We start from the raw sequence: 26,662 nt of genomic DNA, 5'->3' as shown, positions 1-26,662 counted from the left end.
ACTAACTATATTCCCTTATCTGATGTTAGGAACAATTTCTGAATCTAAATATATTCTATGGCAAAACTAGTATAAGAAAAGATCTACTCTGGCCTGCATAGTACCTTCCAAATATGGTATTCTTTTACTCTTTATTACTCTTTAATAATAAGTAGACAACAGTGGGTCATTTGGAGATAAATAGTCTAAAAATTGATGGTGTGCCATCCAGTCATTTTCAACTCCTTGTAACCACATATTTTCTCCATGACACTCTATCTCTCCCTGTTCTAGATTTAAAAAGTAATGACTTAAAAACATTATCATTCTCAGAAATAGCTTGATCCCTCAGCTTGCATGATCACATTTTTACCATATTACTTGTTGGGTAATAGCAGAGGCACCCCATGTTCAACATACCCACTGAGATTTTTAAAAAATCCTCTTGTAATAATTGGAAAATTTCACCAGTGGATATAAACATTTAACTATTTGACTCAAATATTTGTATTTCTTTGAGGGAAGTGGTGTTAAATTACAGCAACAAAATAGTTTGTTTCACTGTTTTATTCTTGGTATTGTCTACAGTTTTGACCTCTTCCGAGATGGTAAAGTTTTAAAATAAATTTATAAGAACCTTATATGGCAGATATACATTTTAACATTTGTGACTAACCTTTTATTCAGGAGCTGCAGAAATGCTTTTTAAGAAGATATTGAAAGGAGCAAACTTTTTAAAGTCCTTTATATTATCCTCAGAAATGACACTGTCATTGAATTCAGTAGTTATTTTAGTGGAAACTGTATGTTTTAAGTATAGTGTGTTACTCTAAGCTCCCATATTTCCCCTGAAGGTTTGGCTGTTCAAGCTCCAAATGATGTCTCTAAGACTAGAGATACATCTATGGGAAAGTCCTTTTATATTACCGTGCCCTTAATAGCAATCCTACACTGCAACAGAAACACACTTGCACTTAACCCTAATCTCAAAGTAGGAGTTACTTCGAAATAAATATGGCATTTTGACTGCGTAATATTAAGACACTTGTTCTAGCAATACCTCAAACAGAACTACAGACATAACAAAGATACAAAATTGCTGTTACTTACAAAACTGCTAAAAACAATGAAGAAATTTGTTAAATCCAGGTAGGACAGTTTTGTGGATAGGTAATTTCTCATCAATGAAGATTCCAATTGTTTTGGAGAGGATTTTACTTCCAAGAGATCAGGTTTATAATTTAGTCTTTGGGGATACATTATTACTCTGATTTTAGGCAGATAGCTTGGTTGTAGTGACACACTCCCATAATCTCATGTATGGACTAATGGAATGTGATCTCTGTGGGACTGCTTCAGAAATCATAGCTGTTAATGAGAATTTTAATAATGTTGAACTATGTTTAAGCAGTCATTTCTCCCTTGCACTACATGCTACTTCATTCTCACAGTTCTGGTTTCGATGGTAGGTCTCATTTGGCATCTGTGGAAATGCTTTCATCTAAATATATTCTCCATACATAGGTATTCCCCGGAGTACCTTTGGGATTATGGAATATTTTCCACAAAGATCAACTGGGACTAGATTATTATTAAATTCTCAGTACTCTTAAATGTTAAGTCTTTTAGTACTCTTGGGTTTTTAAAATAGTTGCTGGCAGTTTGATATTCTAGTTTAACTTTGTAGTTTTTAAAATGTATTATGAGAGGTTGGCTTATATTTTTAAGATGTGAGTTTTGTATATCCTTTATAATTTAATTATATCAAATCTTAATGTAGTTTCTTATTTTATAAAAGCCACTTTGAATGGCTAGACAAGGAAATGTATATAAATTAATAAATACCTGAGTAGAAGATTTGACTTTACAGGATCTTATAAGGGAAAGGTACAAGGCCAACTTGATAAGGCCTACATGATCTTATAAACACAAATAATAAAGTGTATGCAACACTTCAGTCAGAAACATGGAAATGAAGTAACTTGGCAAAGGATAATGTTTCTTTTAACATATGGAAATATTTTCGTTTGATGATTCTTCTTTCTACTGAGTTTTAGCTAAAAAGCAAATGATAAATTATAGAAATACATGCAACACTTACGAGGCAGCATTTTATAGGTGTTTGTTCATAATCAAGGAAGTCAGCAACTTAAACTTAGCACTATTTTCAGATGCAGGACCCTTTGTTTTAAAGATACACTTTGTGTACATCTTGAAAGCATAAGAAAGCAAGATAGATCTTCAAGAATTGTTCATATTAAGGATACATTAATGATGCATGAAACAAAAGCTAGTTTTGTTTCAGGAGAGATTTGAATAGTTTATTTTGCCCAGTCAGAGCCCTTCAGCATAATGACACATTCATATACACATATGAACATTATTTTCTGAAACATGTATAATATACATTTTTCTCTTTTTAAAATACCAACTGCACAGGTATTTTTATTTACAAAAATATCCCATACTTAATTTTAATGTTATGACATAGTTTAGAATCAAGTACATTAAGTAAAATTATGCAGTCTAACATTTCCATTTGTAATGGTATGGTTTACCGTTCATATGAAACTAAGTTTGTAGACGGATGAATCTGCAACCCTATCCTAAAATGCATTTCCCAGTTTCATCATCAGAACACACAGTGGGGCTCAGCAAGACTAAAATGGTAGTGGACAATAAAAAATAAAAAAATGAAGCACACAATGGACATAGAGCAAAATACATTGAAGCTAGAAGTTCTATATCAAGCATGCTTTCCCAAAGAATAATGGTAGAATCATTTACTGATATTCTTCTCTCTTTTTCTTCAGTGGCTCTTGCTTAATGAAACAGAAGCAATTCTAGAAAGTACAGTGTTCTTCTTAGATCTAACCAATATGAATTAGCAGCATATAAGATTAAGTAACTCAAGTACAATTTATTTACACATGTTTTAAAAGGGGAGTTAACATTCACTTTCTCCACTTTGCAATATCAAATAATAACTCCATGGATGATGCCATGATTTTATCCAAAAATCAGACTTACTAATCTGTAAAAATGCAAAGGTCAAGAAGAAACATACAGTTGCTTGGCATTTAGAAAAACTAATTTCTAAAGGTATTTATGAAAAATGCTAATGCAGATTTAGTTGCATTTTGATTCCTATAACCCAATTAGTTTGAAAATTAAAAAGCACACTGATCTGAACTTCAGACAAACATGATTTACATAGGAAACATATTCATGCATTCCTGATTTGAATCTCAATGTACATTAAGCAGTTTTTAAATGTAGGTAATTCACATGTACTGGACATTAGCTTTTTATCATCCACCACCCCCAACCATAAAATTCATTTGACAGGATCTTTATTTTTGGTAGTAACATCACTAACATTCACAAGGAAAAATAAAATCACAATACTGTACAGACAAGTATCTTGACTATGGGGACAAGCGCAGCCGAGAATTTGCACAATAAACAAAGGCAAGCAATGAGTACTTTTCAGTCACTAGGCACAGCACAACTAGTGGAGTCATATTTCCATCTCTATGCAACAGGGCACTAACAAAATGGGATGGTTCACCAACTACAGCAATATGCATTAAAAAAAACCATTTTGAAGATAAATACCAACAAATACAAAATATGTAGAAAACAATATTTCAAAATACAAAATACTGTAGCTGACCAAAATAAAATAGAATGGAATTCAGTTTTAGTACACTCATGGAAAAAAAGACTTCTAGTGGATATACATCAACAAGCTGCTTTTCGAGATGATGTTACATTTGGATTATGTATATGTCTAAACACCCTTCTTGTAAAGCAATTTTCTTAGCTAGTGTTATAATGTCGCTTTAGGCCAGAAGTTTTTATGGGTATGCTTATTGTCATCTCTACATGACATTTTCGCATGCTTCTTATATATGTTTTCTTTGACAAACTAACATAATTTTAACTAAAAGAAATATCCTCAGATTTAATAGCCAACTATATCTTATGACATTATATAAAAAGATCATCACAACTCCAATTTAGCCTGTGCTAAATTCTCTTTTTAACATAAAACCAAAGCACATTTTATTTTGGACAACACTGCAGCTTTAGGTGACCATTAAACAAACCTGAAAGTGTTTCAGTTGTTGGTGCTGTTTTAAAGCTTTTAAAATTATTATTTTACGTTTTCCTAGTCCTTTGGAGTTTCAATATACAGTACCTCCTGCACTTTTGATGTGTCTACTCATACAATGAAGGAAACAAGTCCGTATGTGTAGTCTTTAGTCCTGAAGACCTCCTTCCTTCACCAGCTTGGAAGCTCCTGTCCACAAGGAACTTGTTGATACATGAGAAAATGTAGAATTTTGTGTATGGACAGGATGTTTGCTGAAATTAATTTTCTAAATGGTATTATCTACATAGAATTTAAAATTTATAGATGGAAAAGGATGGAATACTCAAGCTTGCAATACTTAAAAGTGCAGGGAAAAGAAATTCAAGTTTATAGTTCAGATAAGATCAGTGCTATAGAAAGCAAAAAAGAAAGAATTCACTGCATCAAAATTATCTTTGGCTATAGCTTTGTAATATAGAGATGTCACATGAAGAAAATACCTCAAGCAACAAATGTAAATTAAATCATACCAAGGTTATTGACACAAATCAGGAAAGTCACTTCATTCTTATAAGGGAATCACACTTTCAGACTTGCTTGAAATAATATTTACATAAACATTCAGGAGTTACAGTTTGGCAGTTTTTAACTGAAGAATTGTGTCTTCAGTTTATTAAAATTAAATGTATTAGTATTACATGAAAGACAAGTAGCAGCAGTTTCCCTTGACTACATATGGATGCTTATTTTTCTACCACAATGCTACCAAACTGTGCTGGCTGTTGTGGAATGAGCCCCTGACACAGTATCAGTGGTTTAATAATTGCACAATTGTGATAAGTAAAGAAACAATGCTGGCGCATTTTTATACTTTATTTTAACCACTATATCTATTTCTAAAAAGTTCTGAACTACACATTTTCCTCATAAAAAACACTACATTTCCTTCCACTGACTTTGAAAAGATATACATAGTTATGTGAAATATATTTCTCTCACTAGCCAATGCAGTTACAACAGTTCAACAAAATCAGCAACTATAATGAAGAATGTGTTTGCATTTTGTTTTGGCTTTTCCAAACAAAATGTGCTGGGCAAATATGGACGTATTTTGTGAATGAAAATATGCTTTCCCATTTTGCTAATTTTTTAGTGTCTTATTATCAAGATGTTCATGTGCCCTTACAATGTAACACATCTTCACATTCATTTCTTACACATTCCCCACCATTTTTTTAATTCTGCCCACAGTATCTTTTAAATAAGTTTGTAGACACTATTAACTGTTATTTCAACACCACTAAAAATAATAAGAAACAGATTGTTTATGTAATCAGAGGAAAACAAAATTTATACTAAGGTTCTTTAATGCAATCATTTGTATTATTTGTCATGTTTCAATGTCTACATAAGCAACCTACTCTTTCTAGAAAGAAAGCACTTTTTGTTTTTGTTTTAAACAATGCACAAACGGATTGGCGAATAGGGATTTACCACTAATAAACCACAACTAACCTTTCAGGAAATTTCATCAAGTCTAGAAAAGTTCCTCCTCCTTCACATCAACATTCAAAATATAAGATGGCTCAGTGCAGCACTATGAGAAATATCCCAAATCAATTTGATAGAGTTGTGGAAGGCCTCCAAAATGAACGTGCATACTAGGAGTATACAAGTTGGTGCTCCTTGTATAGTTTGGTTATAAAGCTCATAATTTATGATTACTGGCCATGCAATAGAGCATCTGGATATCTACTACAATATGACATAACTACCAAACATTTCTAATATTCATTCCAAATCTGTAAAATGTATGCAGCCTTATTCTGACTATTTGTCCAGATGAAATACAAATGAAGAAGATAATGGCTATGTCCCCAATACTATAGCAAATAAATTATGTATAAAGCAAACTGTCCTACAACTGTATGTTACTTCAAGGAGAATTGACAAATGGCATTAAATGAACAGAACCAGTAAAATGGCATATTTGCCAAAGTCTATTTTCTGAAAATATTTTCTAGTTAAATTATTTCATTCATGGTATAAAATGCATAAACACATTTTAGAAGGTGTTTGTTGGCATCTCCTTCATGAAGCTTGTCCTCTATCAAATACTTGTTCAGAAATGCATAATAGAAATCACCTAAGAATAAGGTAATGAGAATTCAGATTGAGTGGAGCACTTCCAGCATGTAAGAAAGCTGACATCATTAATTCTTGATTCATTATAGTATTCTCTTTTCCATCCATTATAGCATTCTCTTTTCCATCTTTTAAAACTGAAAGAATTACTATTGCGCTTATTTCTGGCTATAAAACATTTTTCCTTAAAGGAAATCATGTTTCAGTTAAGTGTACTGAGGTTTATGTTTCTGACTGTAAGACACAATCAAGCCAAGATAAGAGCCAAGAAATCAATAGGACATTGTTTTAGCATGTGCTTAAATCAACAAAACTTAACCACTTTAGCTAGATCATACTATTTGTACAACAAAAATTAGCAACTGACAAAGTGAAATTACTAATGCATAGGGAAGTTACAATAATAAATAAGTTGTTAACATTTTATGCCTATATCACATATTTTTAAAAAATTTGGCTTATGGATCTTATTCAACATATTCTTATAAACTCAAGTAATTTATTTTACACCCCTAAAACACCCCACAATTGTACTATAATTAAATGTCATACAAGTAAAATAAGTAAGCAAGCAGTTTTAGATCTGGCTCAAATCTTGGTGGCAAAAACCATTTGCTGAATCAAATGTCCAAGGTATCCCATATTTGCAGGAATATTGAAATTTTCTTCTCTCTCCTCTTCTACATTAAGTGAATTTCATAGCATCCTTACCCAAAACTGCGCTGAAGAGAGGTAATAATCTAATGCTTTAAAATATACTAGCAAAATACATTAGCAACCCCAAGAAACAGATTTCGACTTTCCTGAAGTTTGCACTCCTGCCCACCCAGTGTTGTAACCAGACTGTAAGGGCTTAGCTTTATTAAATGAAAGGTTTATTAAATCATATTCTTTCAGAAGTAGGTCTAATTTATTTGAAAGACTTCATTAAACAATGCCAGTCAGTAACTTTTAACCTGAACTGAACCATATTACAGATAAATGCATATCCAAATAATATTTTGAGCCAAACCATCGCTTAACCAACACCAGGAAATTTTCTTTTGGCTTAAATGTCAGACATGCATATCAAATAATTCATTCAACATTTGCAGAGTTTGGGCAAGTGTTTAGAAAAATAAAACTCAAGCCTCTGAATGGCCATATACTGGCACTTGCTTAAATAAAGCCTAAACTAATTAAGGCTGTTTGCAAACCATCACAAATTAGTCACTATTTCTGATTTCCAACATGACAAACATTTCTTAATTATGTATTTTTCTAAATATTTTAAAATAAATTATATTTTATAATATGGCTTTGGTGCAGCCTTTATTAGCTAAAAATATACTGCTTCAATTTGGCACATCTTAAATCCCTCCTCTCATACAAATCTACATAAGAATCTACCAGTTCCTAAAGTGGTAAAATATTGAGTGCTTTGAAAACAATCCACTCTGACTTTAACTTTATTGTGTAATCTATGCAGTGAATCAAAGGGCACTTACATGGAAGAAAATTCCTTTCAAATTAAAAGACTTGTTTCCAAGTAAGCACACTCAGATTAAGGAGCCAACTTCTTTGCTGATGGGTTTGACTTAGAAACTATTTTCAAATTAAATGTTTTTTCCTGAATATATTTTAGTACAATGCAATTGATAAATTGTGAAAGTTGTATCTTAAAGAGTTCAACACTGAACTGAAGACAAGTTTACCTGATTGGGCATGTAAGCTAGCTACATACCTGATATTTAAATTCTTACACAAATACATTCTGTTAAACACACAAAGTAAGTTGTACAGCATGAATTAAATTTGTAACCATGTAAAAAAAAATAAATTGATCCAGCTATATTGGCAGGAAAATAATATATATATATATATATATATATATATATATATATATATATATATATATATATATATATATATATATATATATATATATATATATATATAACTGGTTGAAAGATGACAAATATGTATCATTGCAAGAGATATTTTTACTTTTCACATTAGACAGCCATAACACAAATGGAAACTTTTAGCATGATGTGCAGGTCAATCACTTGTGTTTTTATGATGCAAAATAACTTATCTTATTTTTTTTACTTGATGTTGGCTGCATGTGGACATCACAAAAACCATGGATTATTATAAGAGAAATGAGCTACCAAGTCTTGAGCTTACATATTCCTTTCTTCTGCTTCTCTGATATGGCCATACAAAATTGGAAGCTTTCACATCTGATTAACAGAAGTTTAATCCTATATGGTCATCTGTGGTAAATCTTACCTAAAGTTTATTGAAACAAGCTAGCTTCAAAGTGAGTTATGAAGATGGCTTATTTCAGACCAGTAAGTCACAGGCAATAAAAGTAATCTTGTTGAGTATGAACAAAGCTATAGTTAAAGAAAAACTGAAGCAAAAGCATGCCATGGTTTATTATGAAGTCCCAATGCAGCAACAATATAAAGATGCAAAGACAATACTATTAGATCAGGGGTCCAAGAAGAGACTATGTGACTGCATTTGAACTATGTGTAGATTCAAGATGGAACTTGTGTATTTCCAGTTTATCAGATCAGAGAAATGGTAGCAGAATAAGTCATTTTCAGACAGCTTTATGAATGTGCTTTTAAGGAGGAAAGGTGTAGATCAGTTACTAATAGTCCCATAAAATGAACTTTATTCTAGCTCTTGGACCCCTGATTTATTGCAGCCTCCTGGAGGAGGATGAAACACTGGCAGCAACAACAATAGCACAAAACTTTTGGCATATGAAATATTAACACAGGATAGATCCTGCATTGCCCCTGCTCTTTTGATTCCAAATTTTCTATTTTTGTCCATGTGTTCTCTTTGCCATCAATTCTGTTTTCAAGCTCCCAGTCAGTCCAGATAACACACATACATGCGCAAATGCGCAAACACACCCTGACGATGTGGGTGTCAGTTTTAAATACAATGATCCTCAGTTAAAGCTGTACGACTGAGGTAAACCAGTGCATAATTTGTGCTAGGAAACATCTGTACCCATTGGCTGACACCCTTCCAGCTTTGCTGGTCCTGCAGAAGTTAATGAAAAGATTTTTCTTCAAGGTAAAGTTATAGAGATGCACTTGAGAAGGTGTTGTCAGAACTGGTACCATTTTTTATCCTTGCATTTCAACATCATCTAAAAGCAAAACAAAGGGACAGAATATAATAATGCATCTGAGAGTATACACAATACCATTTATTTTAAAGACTACAAAGTATCCATTATTAATGACATTATTAATGAGTGAATAAATAATAGTTAAAGGGGTATAGAAAAATGAACTCCACAAATACAAATTGCACGAATTCATTTTTTTTATTCTCTGCCTATAACAATATAACCACCAATTAATTTCGATGAAGATGACCAGGAAAGCCCATCTGATCATAACGGCTAACATAATGGGAACATTCACATTCCTTCCCCAGAATATCCGTAGTGATAACTTTCATGCTGCACTATTCAAACTGGAAAGATTCATTCAAAAGAATTGCCCTACTTGTAAAAAAGGCAAGTGATATCTGACAAGGACATACCTCATGTGCATGCTTTGAGAAAGAATCAGCACTAGTTAACATGGCTGTTGTTCGTTCTTCCAGCTCTCCCAATTTTTGCCCTCTTTCATCCAATGCTATTCTGGCTCGTGCCAGCTCACCAACTATTCCTGATGCTGCTCCTTTGACTCCTTCAATACCACCAGGACCTGGTATATGCTGGGCAAGGCTTCTTGATGCCTTTCCAGAAGCAGATTCACCAACTGACCATATCAAGAAAAAACAAATTGTGTTTGCATTCCTTTCAGAGAACTTGCTACTCATAGGCAGAATTACATACTGGGAGAGATGAAACAATATACTTTATGATGAAACGAAATGAAAACAACATGTTGAAAATTATTCAATAATTCTAACAGCAATATAGTCAATATCTTATCCCTATTTAACTAAATACATTATTTTTAAAATGTCATTTGAAATTACTTAGAAGAAGTTAATACACCACCTATCAATTGTATGTTCCTTATCCAATTTATAATGAAGTAGCAAACCACAAAGTAAGCCTTTTCTGTTGCTCAGTTTGACCTTTGGAGCACCCTCTCCCAAATTAGATTGGCTTTGATATGCTGGCTTTCCAGAAAGTTCTTAAGACCCTGGATGTGTTTCCAGGTATGGGGATTGGAGCGCTAGTTAAATCCTGTGATGTGGTTATTAGCTGTGTAGATTGATTTGGCTCCTCAACAGTTCTTTATGTTTTATATCATATTCTTCACTTGATGAATTTAAGATGTATGGACTTCAACAGTCACACATCTTAAAATTACCTTATGTTGCTTTATTGTTTCTAAATGTAAAAGAGAAGAGAAGGATAACAAAGGAAAGGAGGGAAGAGAAGTTGTAACAATGAAGGGTATTATTTCAATCACCTTAGTCTTTGTCTCTGTGAGTCAGAAACTGAAAAGTATTCAGTAAAATCACTATTGGTTTGCCATTTTGTTATTTTACTTATTTTCACATTAATATACAGTTTTTATATTCCTAGGAGACTATGAAGTAGTAGAATATACAGTACTTTATTACCAATAAAAGACAGATCACTATTATTATATTTTAATAATATGTGTGTTGGAAGATTTAAAAAAGTCACTCTTACTGAATATATATGACAAAAATGGATAGTTCTGACTCACCTAGTAATTTTTAGTACTTCTCTTAAATATAATTAAATTAATGCATTTGAGTGCCTCCAATTCTACAGGGGCCATTAATTTAATTTTCTTTTAACTTCTGTATTATTGTATATTATTGTTGTTAGCCGCCCTGAGTCCTTCGGGAGATAGGGCGGCATATAAGTCCCAATAATAAATAAATAAATAATAAATAATCTTTTCTAAACTTTCTAAATCTCTTATTTGTAAGACTTTGATTTTTTTTGTCTCTTGAACTGCTTTCACGTGCTGGAGTCTAATAAATATTTTGCATTTATATTCAGAAAAAAAATCCAATATCTTTCTAACAGGTAAATACTTACAGAAATATTAATTTCTGATTTATGAGTACCTATTTAAAATCTTGAATTTGTTTTTTTTTAATGTCATTTTTTACAGGTAACAAACTCTGAATTCTGGTTATCGCATAAAATGGAAACTATATTAATAAACAATCTGTAGGAGAAGATATAAATCCATTTATTTGTACCTAATCTAGGGAGAAATGATTACAGGATACTGGCTCCTACATCTTTAGTTGGACTTTACATCCCATGGAAACTTAGAAAGGCCTTTTTTTCAACTTTCTGTCAGACTCTATCCCATTTTTTAATTACAGACACCTTTAAGTATTAATGCAACTCTATGAATTCTATATTAAATGGATGAGAATTTTGCAGAAAAAAAATCACTCTTTTATAAATGAAGCAACTTAGGAGGAAATAAGCAGTACATTTCAGTAGTTTCTATTATTTCAATTTCTTTCCATACTTTAGTTCATAATGGACTGATGAATTGTGTTTAATTTTCTATTCCCCTCATATGAAAGTTGTTTTTTTAAAAAAAATAATAATGACAAAATCAACTTACAGAGTTCTTCCCTGTCAAGTGACTGTGCACCACCTCCAAAGAGACCTTTGAAGAACCCTCTGTTTGGGGCTTCTGGTGTTTCTACAGGCGTGAAGAGCTCACCCAACATTTCCTTTAAATAAAAAATCATTTTAAAAGCTTGTCACAAAATTCTTCTTGGATTTTATTAAAAGCAGAAGGAATGCTATGTATCCTGTCGCTATGTCTCCCAGTTTTAGGGTCTCATCTCCAAATGTTTCTACATTTACAGTATTTTAAATATGCTAAAATTTGGTCCTGTTTGTTCTGTACCAGCCTGCTACCGGCCTTGCAGAAAAGGCAGGGACAACCCCTTTACAAACGGCAAGAGGCTGGAATTAAGCCTGCCAAATTTATTAACATAAAACAGCAAAACAAGACACCAACCATGAAACAGGAGCTATGAAACAGGAACTAATCAAGCGGTTGCCTTCAGCAAACCAGCCCTCCCACGCATTCCCCTTTTATACAGTTCAGGGCGTGGCTTCTCTCTGCCTCCTTCCGAGGTGCCCCATTGCCTTCCTCTGTTTACTCCTGATTGACTGCCTCCTGCGTCGGGCGTCCTTGAACAGGGCCAGCTGTGGGTCATCTTCATCCACGCTGTCAAGCTCACACAGCTGGGTCTCCGTGGTGACCAGGTGGGAGGGGCCTGGCTGAGGGCTCTCATCAGCAAGATCTTCAACCCCCTCAGCAAGCTCTTCAACACCCCCCTCCTCCTCTGAGTCGTCCGACCCAACTGCTGAACCCACAGGCTGACCCTGAATCACAACACTGTTGTTGATTTGTACAGGAAGAGTAGGACCAGGTTCTGCAATAATCCAGCTATGATTATATGAGCCAAATATTTTTTATAAGAGACTGTTTTTTTTTCGGTGCAATCCTGGTGGTTTGTGTGTACAAATTTAAGACACTAGCAAAACTTGGTTCTGCTTTTCCTGACAAACCGGCTTATTCAGGCAGAAAAAGGAGTACGTTCTGACAGCATACTAGCCCAGACCTTACTGGCAAGGTCTGCCTTTGTGTGAATATTGTCACAGGCAATGACTTGTGCACACAAAGCTAGATCGCTATAAGGAGCATCACCTGGAGGGACACAAGTTCTGTGCCCAAATCTTTGTATTGCTCCACAAAGTTGGAGGCTGTGAAATGCAAAAAATATTAAATAAAATCTAAAGTGAGTCTTCCAATGCAAGTAGAAGGCCCTTTGGTGCCCAAGAAGGAAGAGGGCCCACTGGCTGCAAGGAACCATCACACACAATTCTCTGCCCCTTGTGTAATTTATATTAATTGCTTCCACCAAAGTGATCTTGATGCATTTTATATCTGCAAGATAGCAAAGTCCTTCATGCACCATTTGTTCCTATGATCATGAAGAGGGAGGGATCAAGGAAAAGGCAGCCTTTTGAGGACTCTGCAGATCAGACTTATTCACCACCTCTGGTTTTTTCCTAAGCAAACCCACCTTCCCATTCATCCTAGAAATACTACACTCCTTCCTATAAGGCAGGCATATCTAACCTGTGGCCCATGGATTGCATGCAGCCCTGAACACCTAGTACTGTGGTGGTGAACCTGTGGCACGCAGAGCCCTCTCGGCGGGCACACGTGCCATCCCCCAGTCCTAGGCCTTCATCTGGGTTTTATAAAACCTTTTCACTTTAGGCCTCCGCTGCCATGTGCCAAAAAAAAAAAAAGTTCAATCAATCAATTTCACCTTCTTGCAGGGAAAAAAAATCTCACAAAGTTGGAATTGATTGATTGAACTTTTTAGTCCCACCCAGTCTGCTGTTACCACCGCAGCCACACCCACCAACTGGTCACGTCCACCCGGCAACCGATGATACATAAGTGGGTTTTGGATTGCAGTTTGGGCACTCGGTCTCTAAAAGGTTCGCCATCACTGACCTAGTACATTGAGGTCATCCTCAACTTACAACAGTTCATTTAGTGACCATTCGAAGTTACAACGGAATGAAAAAAGTGACTTAGAGCCATGGTAGCACAGTGATTAGAATGCATTATTGCAGGTTAACTCACTGCTGACTACTAGGAGTTCAATCCTGACTGGCTCAAGGTTGACTCAGCCTTCCATCCTTCTGAGGTCAGTAAAATGAGGACCCAGATTGTTGGGGGCCATATGCTGACTCTATAAACAACCTAGAGAGGGCTGTAAAGCACTGGAAATGGTATATAAATCTAAATGCTATTGCTATTTTCACACTTATGACCACTGCAGCATCCTTCTGATGACATGATCAAAATTCAGATACTTGGCAATAGGTTCATATTTGGTTGCATTATCCCATGGTCATGTGATCACTTTTGTGACCTTCCAACAAGCAAAGTCAATGGGTAAGCCAGATTCACTTAACAACTTTGTTACTAATTTAACAATTGCGGTGATTCACTTAACAACTGTGACAAGAAAGGACTTAACAAATGTCTCGCTTAACAACAGAAATTTTGGACTCAATTGTGGTCGTAAGAAATGTCAAATAAATTTAATAAATAAATAAGCAAACAAATGCTATAAGGCTTTATATGTATTTTCATATCCTCCTGCTTCCCAATTTCTAATTTTGGAGATGTGCACAGCATTGCATATGTCTGCTACTCTACTAAAAAGTTACCTTTGCTTTGCAGTACAATGCCAGCACACCCATATCCAAGTTGTACATTTAAAGTGTGCCAGATTGCACACTTTATATATCTACATTTTGCGAAGTGGAAAAAGATGAAGATACTTCCTTTCTCACCTCATTGACATGTACTAGCCAACCAGTCATTCCTCACAAACGAGCAGTGCAGCTTTCAACTCCATTGTACTAAACTGGTTGAAGAATGTGCCAAAATTCCTTGGCCATCAAGTTTCCATAACCAAAGCAGGAGCTTTGCAAGAACTTGGTCATGTTGGGGCAAATGTTCAGAGACCATCTTTGCATGGGCAAATCTGCCACCAATAGGTAACCCCTCAATCTGCTCAGAGTCCATAGTTTGAGAATAATAGTTTCAACTTGTGCTCAGCCCCAACTATTATAAAGTGTAGGTAACAGGATTTGATTACTTTCTTCTGAAGGAAAAAAAAATCCAATATAATGTTACACTTGGATCCATTCATTGATTACATTAACTGAAACTTTAAGATGCATGTAAAATAACTGCACCTTAAAGCAGGGGTCCCCAACCCCCATTCCATGCCAGCAACCGGTCTGCACAAACAAGGAAAGCCCCATCCACAGGATGCAGGCAGCACACAAAACCATGTCCCCTCCGGTCCGCGGAAAAACCTCTCTGCACGTAACCAGTCCCTGGTGCCCAAAAGATTTGGGACTTCTGCCTTAAAGAGACCTATGCTGGGATGGAAAAGAAAACATACACTGTACATCTAGTTTGTAGATAAAAATAGGACGTTCTTCAATAAATGCTTTTCAGTAACAATACATTTAAAAATTACCTGCAGGTTTTCACACGTTTCTTGGCTATACGTAATTCTCTGGATTTCTGTAGGTGAGACAAGATACAATGCCTGCCCATTGTTGGTGAAGCAAAATGTTCTGGCTATCCTCATGTTGGTAAGTGGTAAGTAATATACGTCCAATAGCGGCCTTAAACTTGGCAAACTTGAAAGAAACAATTAAAATTTGTTAAAATAAAGCACTGTATCTTATACTAGTCTCCTTTAATAAAACTTTATAGTATAATACATTTTATGTTCTCATCTTCTTTTAAATATTCATAAGTCCAAAGAATTACAAATTTATATTTACAGTAGTGGCCAAAATTGTGAAAACCTTTTGGAAAATGTGTACAGTAGAAATGCCGCCTTTGGTTAAGTTTCCACCAATTTTTCTTCTAATTTCTTTATAACTGTAGCCTTGTTCACTATTTTACATCACTTTCTGGGCAACCAGTCAACTCTTTGTATCATTACTTTAATTTTATTACGTTTTTCAAGCTTTTTCAATGAAAGTACGCAAAAAAACCCCAACCAACTTGATAGCGATCAGATAACACACTGACAAATGTATTCCTCTCAGCTTCAATACATGATATCAATAATTGAATCCTACTGTGATCTAATTGGCTCATTGCCAAAACAAGATGACACCTGATTGGCTCTCTAAACACTCATGCTCATTGGCTACAAACAGATGAAGGAAAGCTACCTGATATCCACCTAAACAAGTTGTGCTTCTGGTTATTTGGCTATAACTTTTCATAAAATACAGTACAGATAATTGAACAAACTTTGTTGCATTACATTCCTGATGAAATTATCTTTCCATTGATATATAATTATATGGTACTACTCCAAAAAAAGTAGTGTTATTAGCCATCAAACCTCAAAAATAAACTTTTCCCAAAAGGTTTCCACAATTTTGGCCACTACTGTACATTCATTCTCGCTGATCAGTATGCATATACTCCCAAATACCATTTTAATAATTTTACTGAAAATTCTCAGTTATTCAGTATTACCTAAATAACCAAATACTAAAATCCTAGGGGGTTTTTTTTTGGGGGGGGGGAATTCTGATCACTGCAGAAAAGTTCTATGTGATGCTTCTAATTCATAACATACTCCCTTTAATTCCTCCAAGGAAGGAACCCCAAATTAAAATATATTAACAGAAGCTTTAAGGAGAAACAATAGAAGAGCACAAACAACTTTATCCTAAATGTCACAGAAAATTGTTATTCTTGCTTGGAAATACAAAGCTCCTCTAACTTATATTAGGAATACTGAAAAATATATTGCAATCTAGTCCCTGCTCTTGAGAGTTCCTACAGGGAGAATTTCTGCTACCCATTCTGAAGAAAGTTGTCAACAGAAGGGATCAATTAGACACCATTCTAATTCGGAAAACTAGAACAAATAAACCAAATGTTTATGAAGGACTGACATTAGACATTTAGCAGTTTACTAAATGGATAAATATATTAAATCACAATAAAATATAATTTGAATATGTTTGCAAATATACGTGGATATGAAAAAAATTAAGCGGAAGTTCAACAACATAACTCTAACCCTAACTCTGCCATTCTTCCCTAGGTTCTTTTAAAATAAATATTACTGCTGAAGTCATAATATCAAAACATCTTCCCCGTGAGGAAGAACCAAAGTTTTTGATAAGCAGCATTATAGGTAAAGGTAAAGGTTCCCCCACACATGCGTGCTAGTCGTTCCCAACTCTAGGGGCCGGTGCTCATCTCCGTTTCAAAGCCGAAGAGCCAGTGCTTGTCCGAGGACGTCTCCGTGGTCATGTGGCCGGCATGATTAGACGCCAAAGGCGCACGCAACGCTGTTACCTTCCCACCGTAGTGGTTCCTATTTTTCTACTTGCATTTTTACGTGCTTTCGAACTGCTAGGTTGGCAGAAGCTGGGACGAGTAACAGGCGCTCACTCTGTTACGCGGCACTTGGGATTCGACCCGCCAAACTGCCGACCTTCTGATCGACAAGCTCAGCGCCCTAACCCACTGACCCACCACGTCCCTTAAGCAGCATTATAGAGATGGGTAAAATAATTATTTGGTATATGAAATGAGGAGAAAAATATTTTAGTCTTTAATTCAGATCTCAGGATAAAGACAAGATATCTCAAATGAATTAAAATGGTTTTTAATGTAATGCATAGTTAAAATAATATCATTTTCTATCCTCCAATGAGTTGATGATCATCAATTTAAATGCTTTTAAAAGGGTATATAGAAATAAAACAATTATTATTATGAACTATTAGTTCCTGAATCATAAATAACACTCTTAGTGGGGAACAATGGAAAAGAAGCACTATTCTGATGTTTTGCTTGTGAGTTTCTGGACACATCTAGTTAGCAGATACACAGAATGCTTATTTGGGTGAGCACTGAGCTTTGGGCCAGCAGATGCCTCCAGGAATTCTTTTAGGCCTGGGGTCTCAACTAGGTTTTTGCTGAAGTTTTGTCTCACTCTGTACACCATGTGGAAATGCAAACCAGACAGTTATAAACCCCAATTGCTGAAAAAAAAATCTAGATTCTACACTTTGCTTAAAAAGTAGATAAGAAAATGTAACAAAGATGTTTTTACTTAGTTGATAATAATAACTGTAATAGCCTAATATGAGATAGTAGATATTAAGGGAAAAAGAGAGGAAGTATCTGATGTTGTATTTTGAGATTTATACTAAAGACTTATGTATGTTATTGAACTATTAAAAGTAGATAACAAAGAGATAAGAAGCCACATCAAAGCAGTTTTTAACTTAAGTAGTTCAAACAAAAATTAAAAAACCCTCTCCTCAAAATGAAGACAGTAAAAGGAAAAATGAAAAAATATTATTTTAAAAATTCAAACTATACCATCCAAGCAAATGGACTACAATTTGATTATCAAATTAACCAGAATGTAAGATGAAAGACTAAGGCATCTCTTTGTCTGCAGGCACAGGAAAGGGAATCAAAGTTAAGATTTGCTCCCTTGCTCATCTTCAGACAACACAAGGGACATTATAAAAAAGGAACAGTTTTAAGGCAACACACACACACACACACACAAAATGAATCTGAAGTAAAACAGATTTTAGGAAATCAGTCCCATCTAGGGACTGATTTAGATATCTATGTGACTATATTAATTGTCCCTTCATATTTTTATTTCATATTTTATTTCCAAGGAAACAGAAACACTTTCTCCTTTTAGCAATTAACACCTTACCTAAAAGTCATTATATGTCCATTGGCACAGAAACAAGCAAGACAGATACTGTTACTGAGTGCCACTATATCTCCGCGAAGGACAAATGAAGTCTCTGTTATATTTTGCTTATAAGTACAGTTCTGTGAGGGCAGTGATATAACTTTTGCTTGCTTTTCGGAGCATATCACTGCATATTGGTTTTCAATCATTTCCTGAGAAGAGGATGGAGATACTGAGACAGGCCGACGTTTTTTCAATTTATCCTTTTCATCCTTGTCTTCAGGAACATTGTGTTCTCTCCAGGGTTCATGTGCAGGTGGAACTAATGATCCTGTTGTGTCCAGAAAAGCCATTCTTAAGACTGCTCCTTTAAGCCTCAGAATAGTTCCTAAGATGAAGAAAATAGCGATATTTCTCAGTGCTGTGCATAGCTGAAGGGTATTTCTCTTTATCTAATCTAAGTAGGTTTTAGTAGATACTGCATCTGTAAAATGCTCTTATTATTATATATTCCATTCATAACAGACTACATGCATGTCAAGACATAACACTTGAAACAGGAACTTTAGGAATTGGAAGAATTTAAAATAATTGTTAAAAACTGCAAAACCATTACAAATCTGGGTAGCTATTCATACATGCAAAAATGAATTTCTAATCATTTCACTTCTTGTTAAAGGAAACTATACTTTGCTACTGCTCATATGTATGCTTAAAGGTAAATCTGAAAAATGCAATGTAGCATTATTTCTTAGCAGGTTGGTGGATTTCCTTGATATAAGCTTGAAAAACAGATTCCCAGTGGCTCTCCAAATCTAAACAGGCTTGAAGTGGCATTTCTCAGTGGCTATGCTGTGGCTAAAGTACAGTAGAGGCCTGGGGCGGTGGCAGCTGGCTGAGACGGTGGAAGGCCCTGGGCCTCTATTTCAGACCGTCACTGCTGCTGCTGTACACTGCTCTGCAGATCAGCCAAAGGGGCATATGATTAGGGGCAGATAAGTAGCCAGAGGCTTAATAGACCAACAAAGGATTGGTGTCATGCTGTAGTATTGCAGCTGATCTGTGTGAAATGACAATGAACATTGTCAGTAGTGACAATCTCTCAAGGAGAAGAGACTTCACACAACCTTCTTGGAATGTCTTTACCTAATTTATAATTTTTCTTCTTAATGTGTTTTGCAGTGAAATTTTACACTGATTATTTCGTATTTTTATTTTTAAAGAGTTTATGGTTTGTTGACCTGCCTTTTACTTTGAACATTTCATTTTATTTTAAAGTCTTACATGAACATTCCAAAATGAAGCTGGTGGAACCTTTTTAAAAAAGATTACATTATATTACGGGAAATTTATGACAAATTTCCCTTTTCTAATGAAATGAATGCTGATGAAAAACAATCAGCCAAAGCTTGTATTTCAGCCAAAGCTTTTATTTCCTGTCTCAAGTTTTTTTTAAACACTTCCCTGTAGAGTATTGAAGAATGAACAAAAAACTAAGAACTGAGCGCCAAAGAATTGAGGCCTTTGAACTATGGTGCTGGAGAAGACTCCTGCGAGTCCCTTGGACTACAAGGCGATCAAACTGGTCAGTCCTAGAGATCAATCCTGACTGCTCTTTAGAAGGCCAGATCCTGAAGCTAAAACTCAAATACTTTGGCCACCTAATGAGAAGGAAGGACTCACTGGAGAAGAGCCTAATGCTGGGAAAGATCGAGGGCAATAGAAGAAGGGGACGACAGAGAATAAGGTGGCTGGATGGAGTCACTGAAGCAGTAGGCGTGAGCTTAAGTGGACTCCAGAAGATGGTAGAGGACAGGAAGGCCTGGAGGAATGTTGTCCATAGGGTCGCGATGGGTCGAACACGACTTCGCAGCTAACAACAACAATAGTAAAATCATTGTCTTGCTAGTTCATTGTTTCTTGTTAAATACATACCACTGGGGGAAACGATAACTGGTTGAAGCAGTCTTTGTTCTCCTCCTGGAGGTAAATTCAGTGCAATGACTAAAACGGTGCCTAAAGTAGTCCCAACCCACAAACATGGTGAAGGTGATGTATCGGCTTTTCGGGTGAAAGTCTCACAAAAGTGGAGAGCTGAAATTGCTTCTCGGGATTCTTTATCAATGCTGGTTACACTAGAACTTCTGGATCGGCTGAAGGAATTGTCTTTAACATCTGAAAGATTTTGCATTAATTAAACATGCTGCAACGCAATATTATTGTTTCTATTTCATACTTTGCAGAACATATTACATTCAGTATATCCACCTCTAAAATCTCAACTCAGTAATGTTAGGTTCATATATCATCATTACATTTTTAGGGGCATGCTTAATATTTTTACATTGTATACCTGAAGTACATAGCATTGATAAAAATATATTTATATATTTGTAAATGTAGAAGCACACTCATTAGACAGTTAATTGACTATAGCTCCCTGTGAACTATAGTGAACCTAGACATGTATGGTATACTTAAGTCATACTACACAGTAATATTTTGAACAGGAAAGTAGCTATTACTATAATTTTCTCAAAAATAAATGTTACATTATACATGATGTACTACTTCAAATATATATAGCCATTTTCATTTTGATGAAAACTAGGTGCAGCACACCTGAATGGAAAACCTCTTTCAAATCTGTCTCTCTGACACACACGTACACACAAATATAAAACTATGAATTCCGGTTTTATTGTTAAGCAGCCATTATGAAAGTATTTTTAACCTAATTTCAGTAATTTCGATAAGTGATCCAAAAAAGGAAATAATTATATGAATGCTTAATTATTGGAAACAGCACAGAAAAAAAAAATAAGAATAGTTATCCAGAAGGAAATAAAAATTCAGACACTGAAACATGTATCAACAACAACCAACCACGTAACCTACTGAATATGGTTTTAAAGATGATGAGATTGGAAAAGATATGTTTACCGAATAGTAAAGATTATTAAGATAGTGATAAAATATAATAAATGTACCGAAGCATAATTAAAAAGAATTCATGTGAAAAATCTGTTTGAAGGTATTGGAAGGGAAGTAACGACTTATTTGTTCACAATCTTTTCAATGTCATTTTTAAGATTTAGAGCCTTATAAATTTCTAATTTAATCTGCAGGAAGCAGACTGATAATTTTAGAGAATGTATTGTATAATATAGTAAATATAGTACAGCTATATTGTATATTATATTATATATTAGATGCAATAATAACACATAATGTGGGCCCTTATGGTGAGAATATGCCAATTGTGAAACCTTTGCATAGGGAAATAATATCAAGCTGTTTCAGATGGGTTTTGTGAGTAATTAATTATACTATTTATTACTGCCTTAACCTAAATTGTAAATTTAGTATTTTTTCAAAACTAATTTTAATATGGAGTGTCGAAAATTGGGTACAGCTATAGATAACTGTATAAGCAATTGATGGGGCAATTCTAGTTTGTTTCAAAAGGAACTAAAATATTCCTTGAAAAATTAAGGATCTTCTTGGATACACTCATCACTCTACACTAGTAAACGCTGAAAAGTACTATTTGTTTCACTTTTTTAAAAAAATATAGTGAATGGAAAAGCAGAGCATGCTAAACATTTTTGATATAGATTGACCCAAGTAAAAATAGTCCAATGCCTCGTGAACAGATGCTACCCTTTCCTTGTACAATGTGGCTGTCTATAACTTTCCTCCTTACAAACTCCAATATATCTCACAAATCTGTTCTGAAACGTTCTAAAATTTCCAAAAAGGTTTTTGAGGCTTTCTAAAGATTAATTTATTTTATTTATTTTTTTATTTTAATTCCATTTATATCCCGCCCTTCTCCGAAGACTCAGGGCGGCTTACAAGCTTAGCAATAGCCTTCATTCTATGTATATGCCTGCTTATTAGGGCTTTCATACACCCCCTAAGCGGCATTATTACAAAGTCAGCTTATTGCCCCCAACAATCTGGGTCCTCATTTTACCTACCTCGGAAGGATGGAAGGCTGAGTCAACCTTGAGCCTGGTGGTATGCGAACCTGCACTAATTGCAGGCAGCTGGTGTTACTTAAGGAGGCATTAGCCCACTGCTCCACCAAGGCTCATTAAGAGTTGGATTGCTTCCAATCCCAATTCCACTTTTTCCAACAGAAAAAGTTATGTTAACAGAAACAGATTTCTGATTATACTCATTGCCCAGATATTATATCTTTGGAATTATAAGAATTCTAGATCTCTCTTAAGATCAGATATTTTACATGTTTTGTTGCAATACAGTCAGCATGTTTTTAGAATAGTGTTTTATAGTGTTTTTACTTTTTAAATAAAACAAAGAATTGAGAAAGGGATGAAGAATTACTAAAGTATTCATATAAAATCTTACCATGAACAAAAATTGAGAGTTTTATATAAAACTGAAAATAGAGAATTAGGTAAATTGGTGAATTCACCCTCTTTTGACAAAGTTTCCATGTATTTTTATTTGCTTTACAGGATAAAAATATTTTGTAGAAGCACTTTCTGAGGAAAATAATACTTAGTAGACTTCTCCATAAGAAGTTTAAGGTAGCAACATGATTGAATAAAGTTATTCAAACAGATTTTAAATCGAGTTCAGCCCACTCTACTGATATATCCTAGATAATAAAATATCATAATAAAAAATGTTAATTTAAATTTCAGTCAGGCCAACTAATTAACCACGAGTTTCGTAATATACCTGAACCTTCAATATATTTCTTCATCTTCTACAATAATAAAGTGTTTTTGAAGGTAATACTATCTTCAGGCACATTTATTCAGACCCTTACAACAATGAACAAGAAAATTATGACATACAAAATAAAGAGCAATGTTAAATCTTCTTAGGGCAGTTGATACCTTATATGCAAATTGATTTAAACAATTAGCAAATTTAATATTTATTTAGTTGCAGATTAGACAAAGGATATATCTATTTAGATACCAGATATACCAGAGAGCATATTTAAAAATAATTTGTCAAAGAGAGATTTGCATTTGAATTTTCCATCTAATTATTTACTAGTTATTTATTCCAAACTGAAAAGTTATTTACAGTTTCCTGATATTATTTTTGTTTTCTACTAAAGTAATGGTGTAAGTTATGAAAATTAAAAAATAAACTATGAACAAAATTATACTTCTGTAGGTGACGTTTTTCATGGCTTTTAAAGAGGAACATAAAAGTAGTTCCCAACTGAGGGCAAAGAAATTGTAAACATGCACTGCATCAAACCCTGGAACTGAACAATGAAAAATAAATGGAAAATTTCCCTACTTAAGATGTGTGAAATTTCAAAATACACAGTGTGTATTTTTATAGCCTTTTGAAAGAGTATAAACACCATTAATACAGGCTTTGAACAAATACTTACCTAACTCAGGTTTCAGTTCAGTTGGTAAGCTTAATTTTCTAGACATCTTTGCTGAAAAATAATGTATAGTTTTGTAATAAATCTAGAATGATCATATTTTCAGAGAATATTAAATAATTAAAATTGTCAGTTTTGAAAGTCAGAATTCATATATTAGTTCTAAGCAAGGAAGTATGTGTATGTAAACATACATTTATGAAAAGTTTAATTACAAAGGTGCAATGAGAGTATGACAATTACTTTTTCTGGAATTAAAGCAAATTAAAAATACTAATATTTAAAATGATTAGGCTTTCAAATGTCTTTATTGTGGCACATTAGGTGTTCTGATTTATGTTTGTGCTCCCCCAAATACATATTTTAATTAGTACCAATCAAGATGGAGCCAAAGTTATTTAAATATCTTTTACAAGACAATATTCTGTCCCAGATATTGCAATTCTAAAATGGCAAAGATCATAGAAAATTGCCAGGAGGTTCGAAAGATTTTCAGAATTATAGGAAAATTGACACACCACAAAGGGTAAAATATAGGGCTTCATATGACTATTAGGGATATACTGCTAGCATATTTATAAATGATGTTTTCTGACAACCATAGCAGTCATTGGGATGAATGAGCATATCTTTCTAATGACAAAACTGTGTTCCACTATTACTCCTAGCTTGCATAGGGAAAAAGAAAAGATGTTTTCAAAGAGACATTCTGTCCCTATTATTGAGGACAGATATAACCTGCATAAAGAGGATTCTATTATTTGGTTATATAATACAAGATTTATCCGTTAAAGCTTGCAGCTGCTAAGAATAAAATCTGTTTCTTAAGGCATCTTGTGATTACAGCTTTTTAAAAAACATGTTTTACATCAATAAATAAGACAGGGCCATGCTTTGCAGGTAAATAGAATATTAAACAAATACATTATAGTAGCTAAAATCTAGAGTCAGAAAGCTTTAAAAGAATCTAAATGAAAAAGCCTTGTAACATAATTAGGACTGTAGCTACTATAAACATTTCCTTTTCATCAAGGATCCTTGGAATTACTGAACTGTTTCCAGGAAGCCCTATCAATTTCCCCTTCTTCAGAAAATACAAATTATGCTAATAAAAGGCCTGGGGATGGAGCTTTCTAAGACTGTTATTTGCTACTGCTTTTTGTTTTAGAGTAATTAATTTGGCTTAAAGGTAACTGGAATAAAATTATTGTTTTATGTTATGTAAAATCACAGTTTGTATTATATTTGCGTATATTGCTTTATATGTTGTTAGTTTAAAATAAGATTGAAAATAGTTTAACATGTTCTTTGGTATTAAATTAAGAATCTAGGCAGCTTAATCCTTATTAAATACAATTTTGACAGAATTTAATACAATTATCTCTTTTTATTTTTAGGGGAATTTTCAAAATCCACAATGGAAATCTTTTCACCACCTTGGAAGATAGACAAAGACAACAACACAGGTTCATGCAAACGTGAATCCACACACACAGTTTAAAAAGGCTAAATTTTTGACTATAAAAAATTAATAAAATATTGAAAAAAAGGCTAAATTTCTGTGGGCAGTAGAAACCTGAAGATTGGAAATTATAATTACTACACAACATTTCTTCATCTTTTTCCTATTAAAAGAATTGTACCTTTACTCAGCCATTCAAGTATACTGCACAATAACCAGTAAAAAGTTTACACATGGCCAAATAATCTCTAATAAATGAAACCAAAGATTGTTGACTATTATCTGATTAGATCAATCCACACTTGGAAATAGCAGCTATACTTGTGTTTCACTTAATTGTGTTTCACGGTATAATAATCTGGTTAATTTTAATCAAAAGTGTCACTCATTTTTTAAAAGTCATCCACTGCAAGGCAGAAGAACTATTTGACAAGGACTTTATTAGGCCCTGTATATTAAAAGAATATTGATATTGAATTATAATCAATATATATTAAAAGTGCTTATCTGGGCATAAAGCAGAAAAACAAATAGTCACCAATTGCATAACACATAGGTCACCCATCTAAATCCTAAATACTGAAATAATAATAATTATATATCATATATTTCCATCTGTCAATTAAAAATCACACTTATTATAATATATATGATGTGTATGCGCACACATCATATATAATAAACAGGTCTGTGATGTTTTAATTGACAGATGGACATTTTGATGGCACTGGGAAAATCTGCGCACTGGCAAAATTTCCATCATTCAATTACAAAAGGTAAGATGGCTTGGAACACATATTGTATATTATGCTGATACATTACAATATCCTAGGTTCTTTGGAGAATTTAATGCGTAGGAAGGCCACATCAACTAAAGAACTGGCAGCTGAGATTTCACACTGTTGTGTATGTAGTAATTTTATTAACAATAGAAAAGTTTTATTAAAATCTATTGCTTTAAAATTCTATATGCAAGACTATTCAGTGCACTATATGCTCCTTTTATTTTTTTCTCAACTCTACACAACTAGTGTTAAATACAATCATGCATTGTTTGGAGCTAATTTTGGCACCACAACATCATTTGTCAAACTGATCTCTCCCATCTTGTCCCACTTATTATAGAAACCTATGATAGATTTAATCTAATATTTTCCTCATTTTATACAGAATCAAAATCCTATGTTACCTAGTTTATCATTTTTGACAAACATTTGCAGATAAAAACTTTTATTTGCTGAAGATGATTATTGCAATTAGGGTAGAAACTGAACTAGAAATTACTCTTGCT

The 26,662-nt window shown here is 34.0% G+C and overlaps 1 protein-coding gene across 4 annotated transcripts in view; it reads right to left on the bottom strand.

The window, feature by feature from the left end:
• Nucleotides 1-8,144: 8,144 nt before the first annotated feature.
• Nucleotides 8,145-26,662, bottom strand: part of STXBP5 (syntaxin binding protein 5) — a 100,561-nt gene continuing 82,043 nt past the window's right edge. For 3 of the 4 annotated variants that reach the window (XM_083371660.1, XM_083371661.1, XM_083371662.1), the window contains 7 exons: nucleotides 23,913-23,963; nucleotides 20,459-20,698; nucleotides 18,542-18,911; nucleotides 15,293-15,458; nucleotides 11,821-11,932; nucleotides 9,782-10,002; nucleotides 8,145-9,380 (listed from right to left, as the gene is read on the bottom strand). In XM_083371660.1, the coding sequence (XP_083227786.1) occupies nucleotides 9,339-9,380; nucleotides 9,782-10,002; nucleotides 11,821-11,932; nucleotides 15,293-15,458; nucleotides 18,542-18,911; nucleotides 20,459-20,698; nucleotides 23,913-23,963 (1,202 nt within the window). In that variant the 3' untranslated portion in view covers nucleotides 8,145-9,338. The remainder of the gene's footprint in view (nucleotides 9,381-9,781; nucleotides 10,003-11,820; nucleotides 11,933-15,292; nucleotides 15,459-18,541; nucleotides 18,912-20,458; nucleotides 20,699-23,912; nucleotides 23,964-26,662) is intronic. The other variant, XM_083371663.1, reaches the window with a different exon arrangement.

This window comes from Vipera ursinii (assembly GCF_947247035.1).
Source record: "Vipera ursinii genome assembly, chromosome: 1".
Taxonomy (NCBI): domain Eukaryota; kingdom Metazoa; phylum Chordata; class Lepidosauria; order Squamata; family Viperidae; genus Vipera; species Vipera ursinii.
This window is presented reverse-complemented; position numbering and strand designations above follow the sequence as displayed.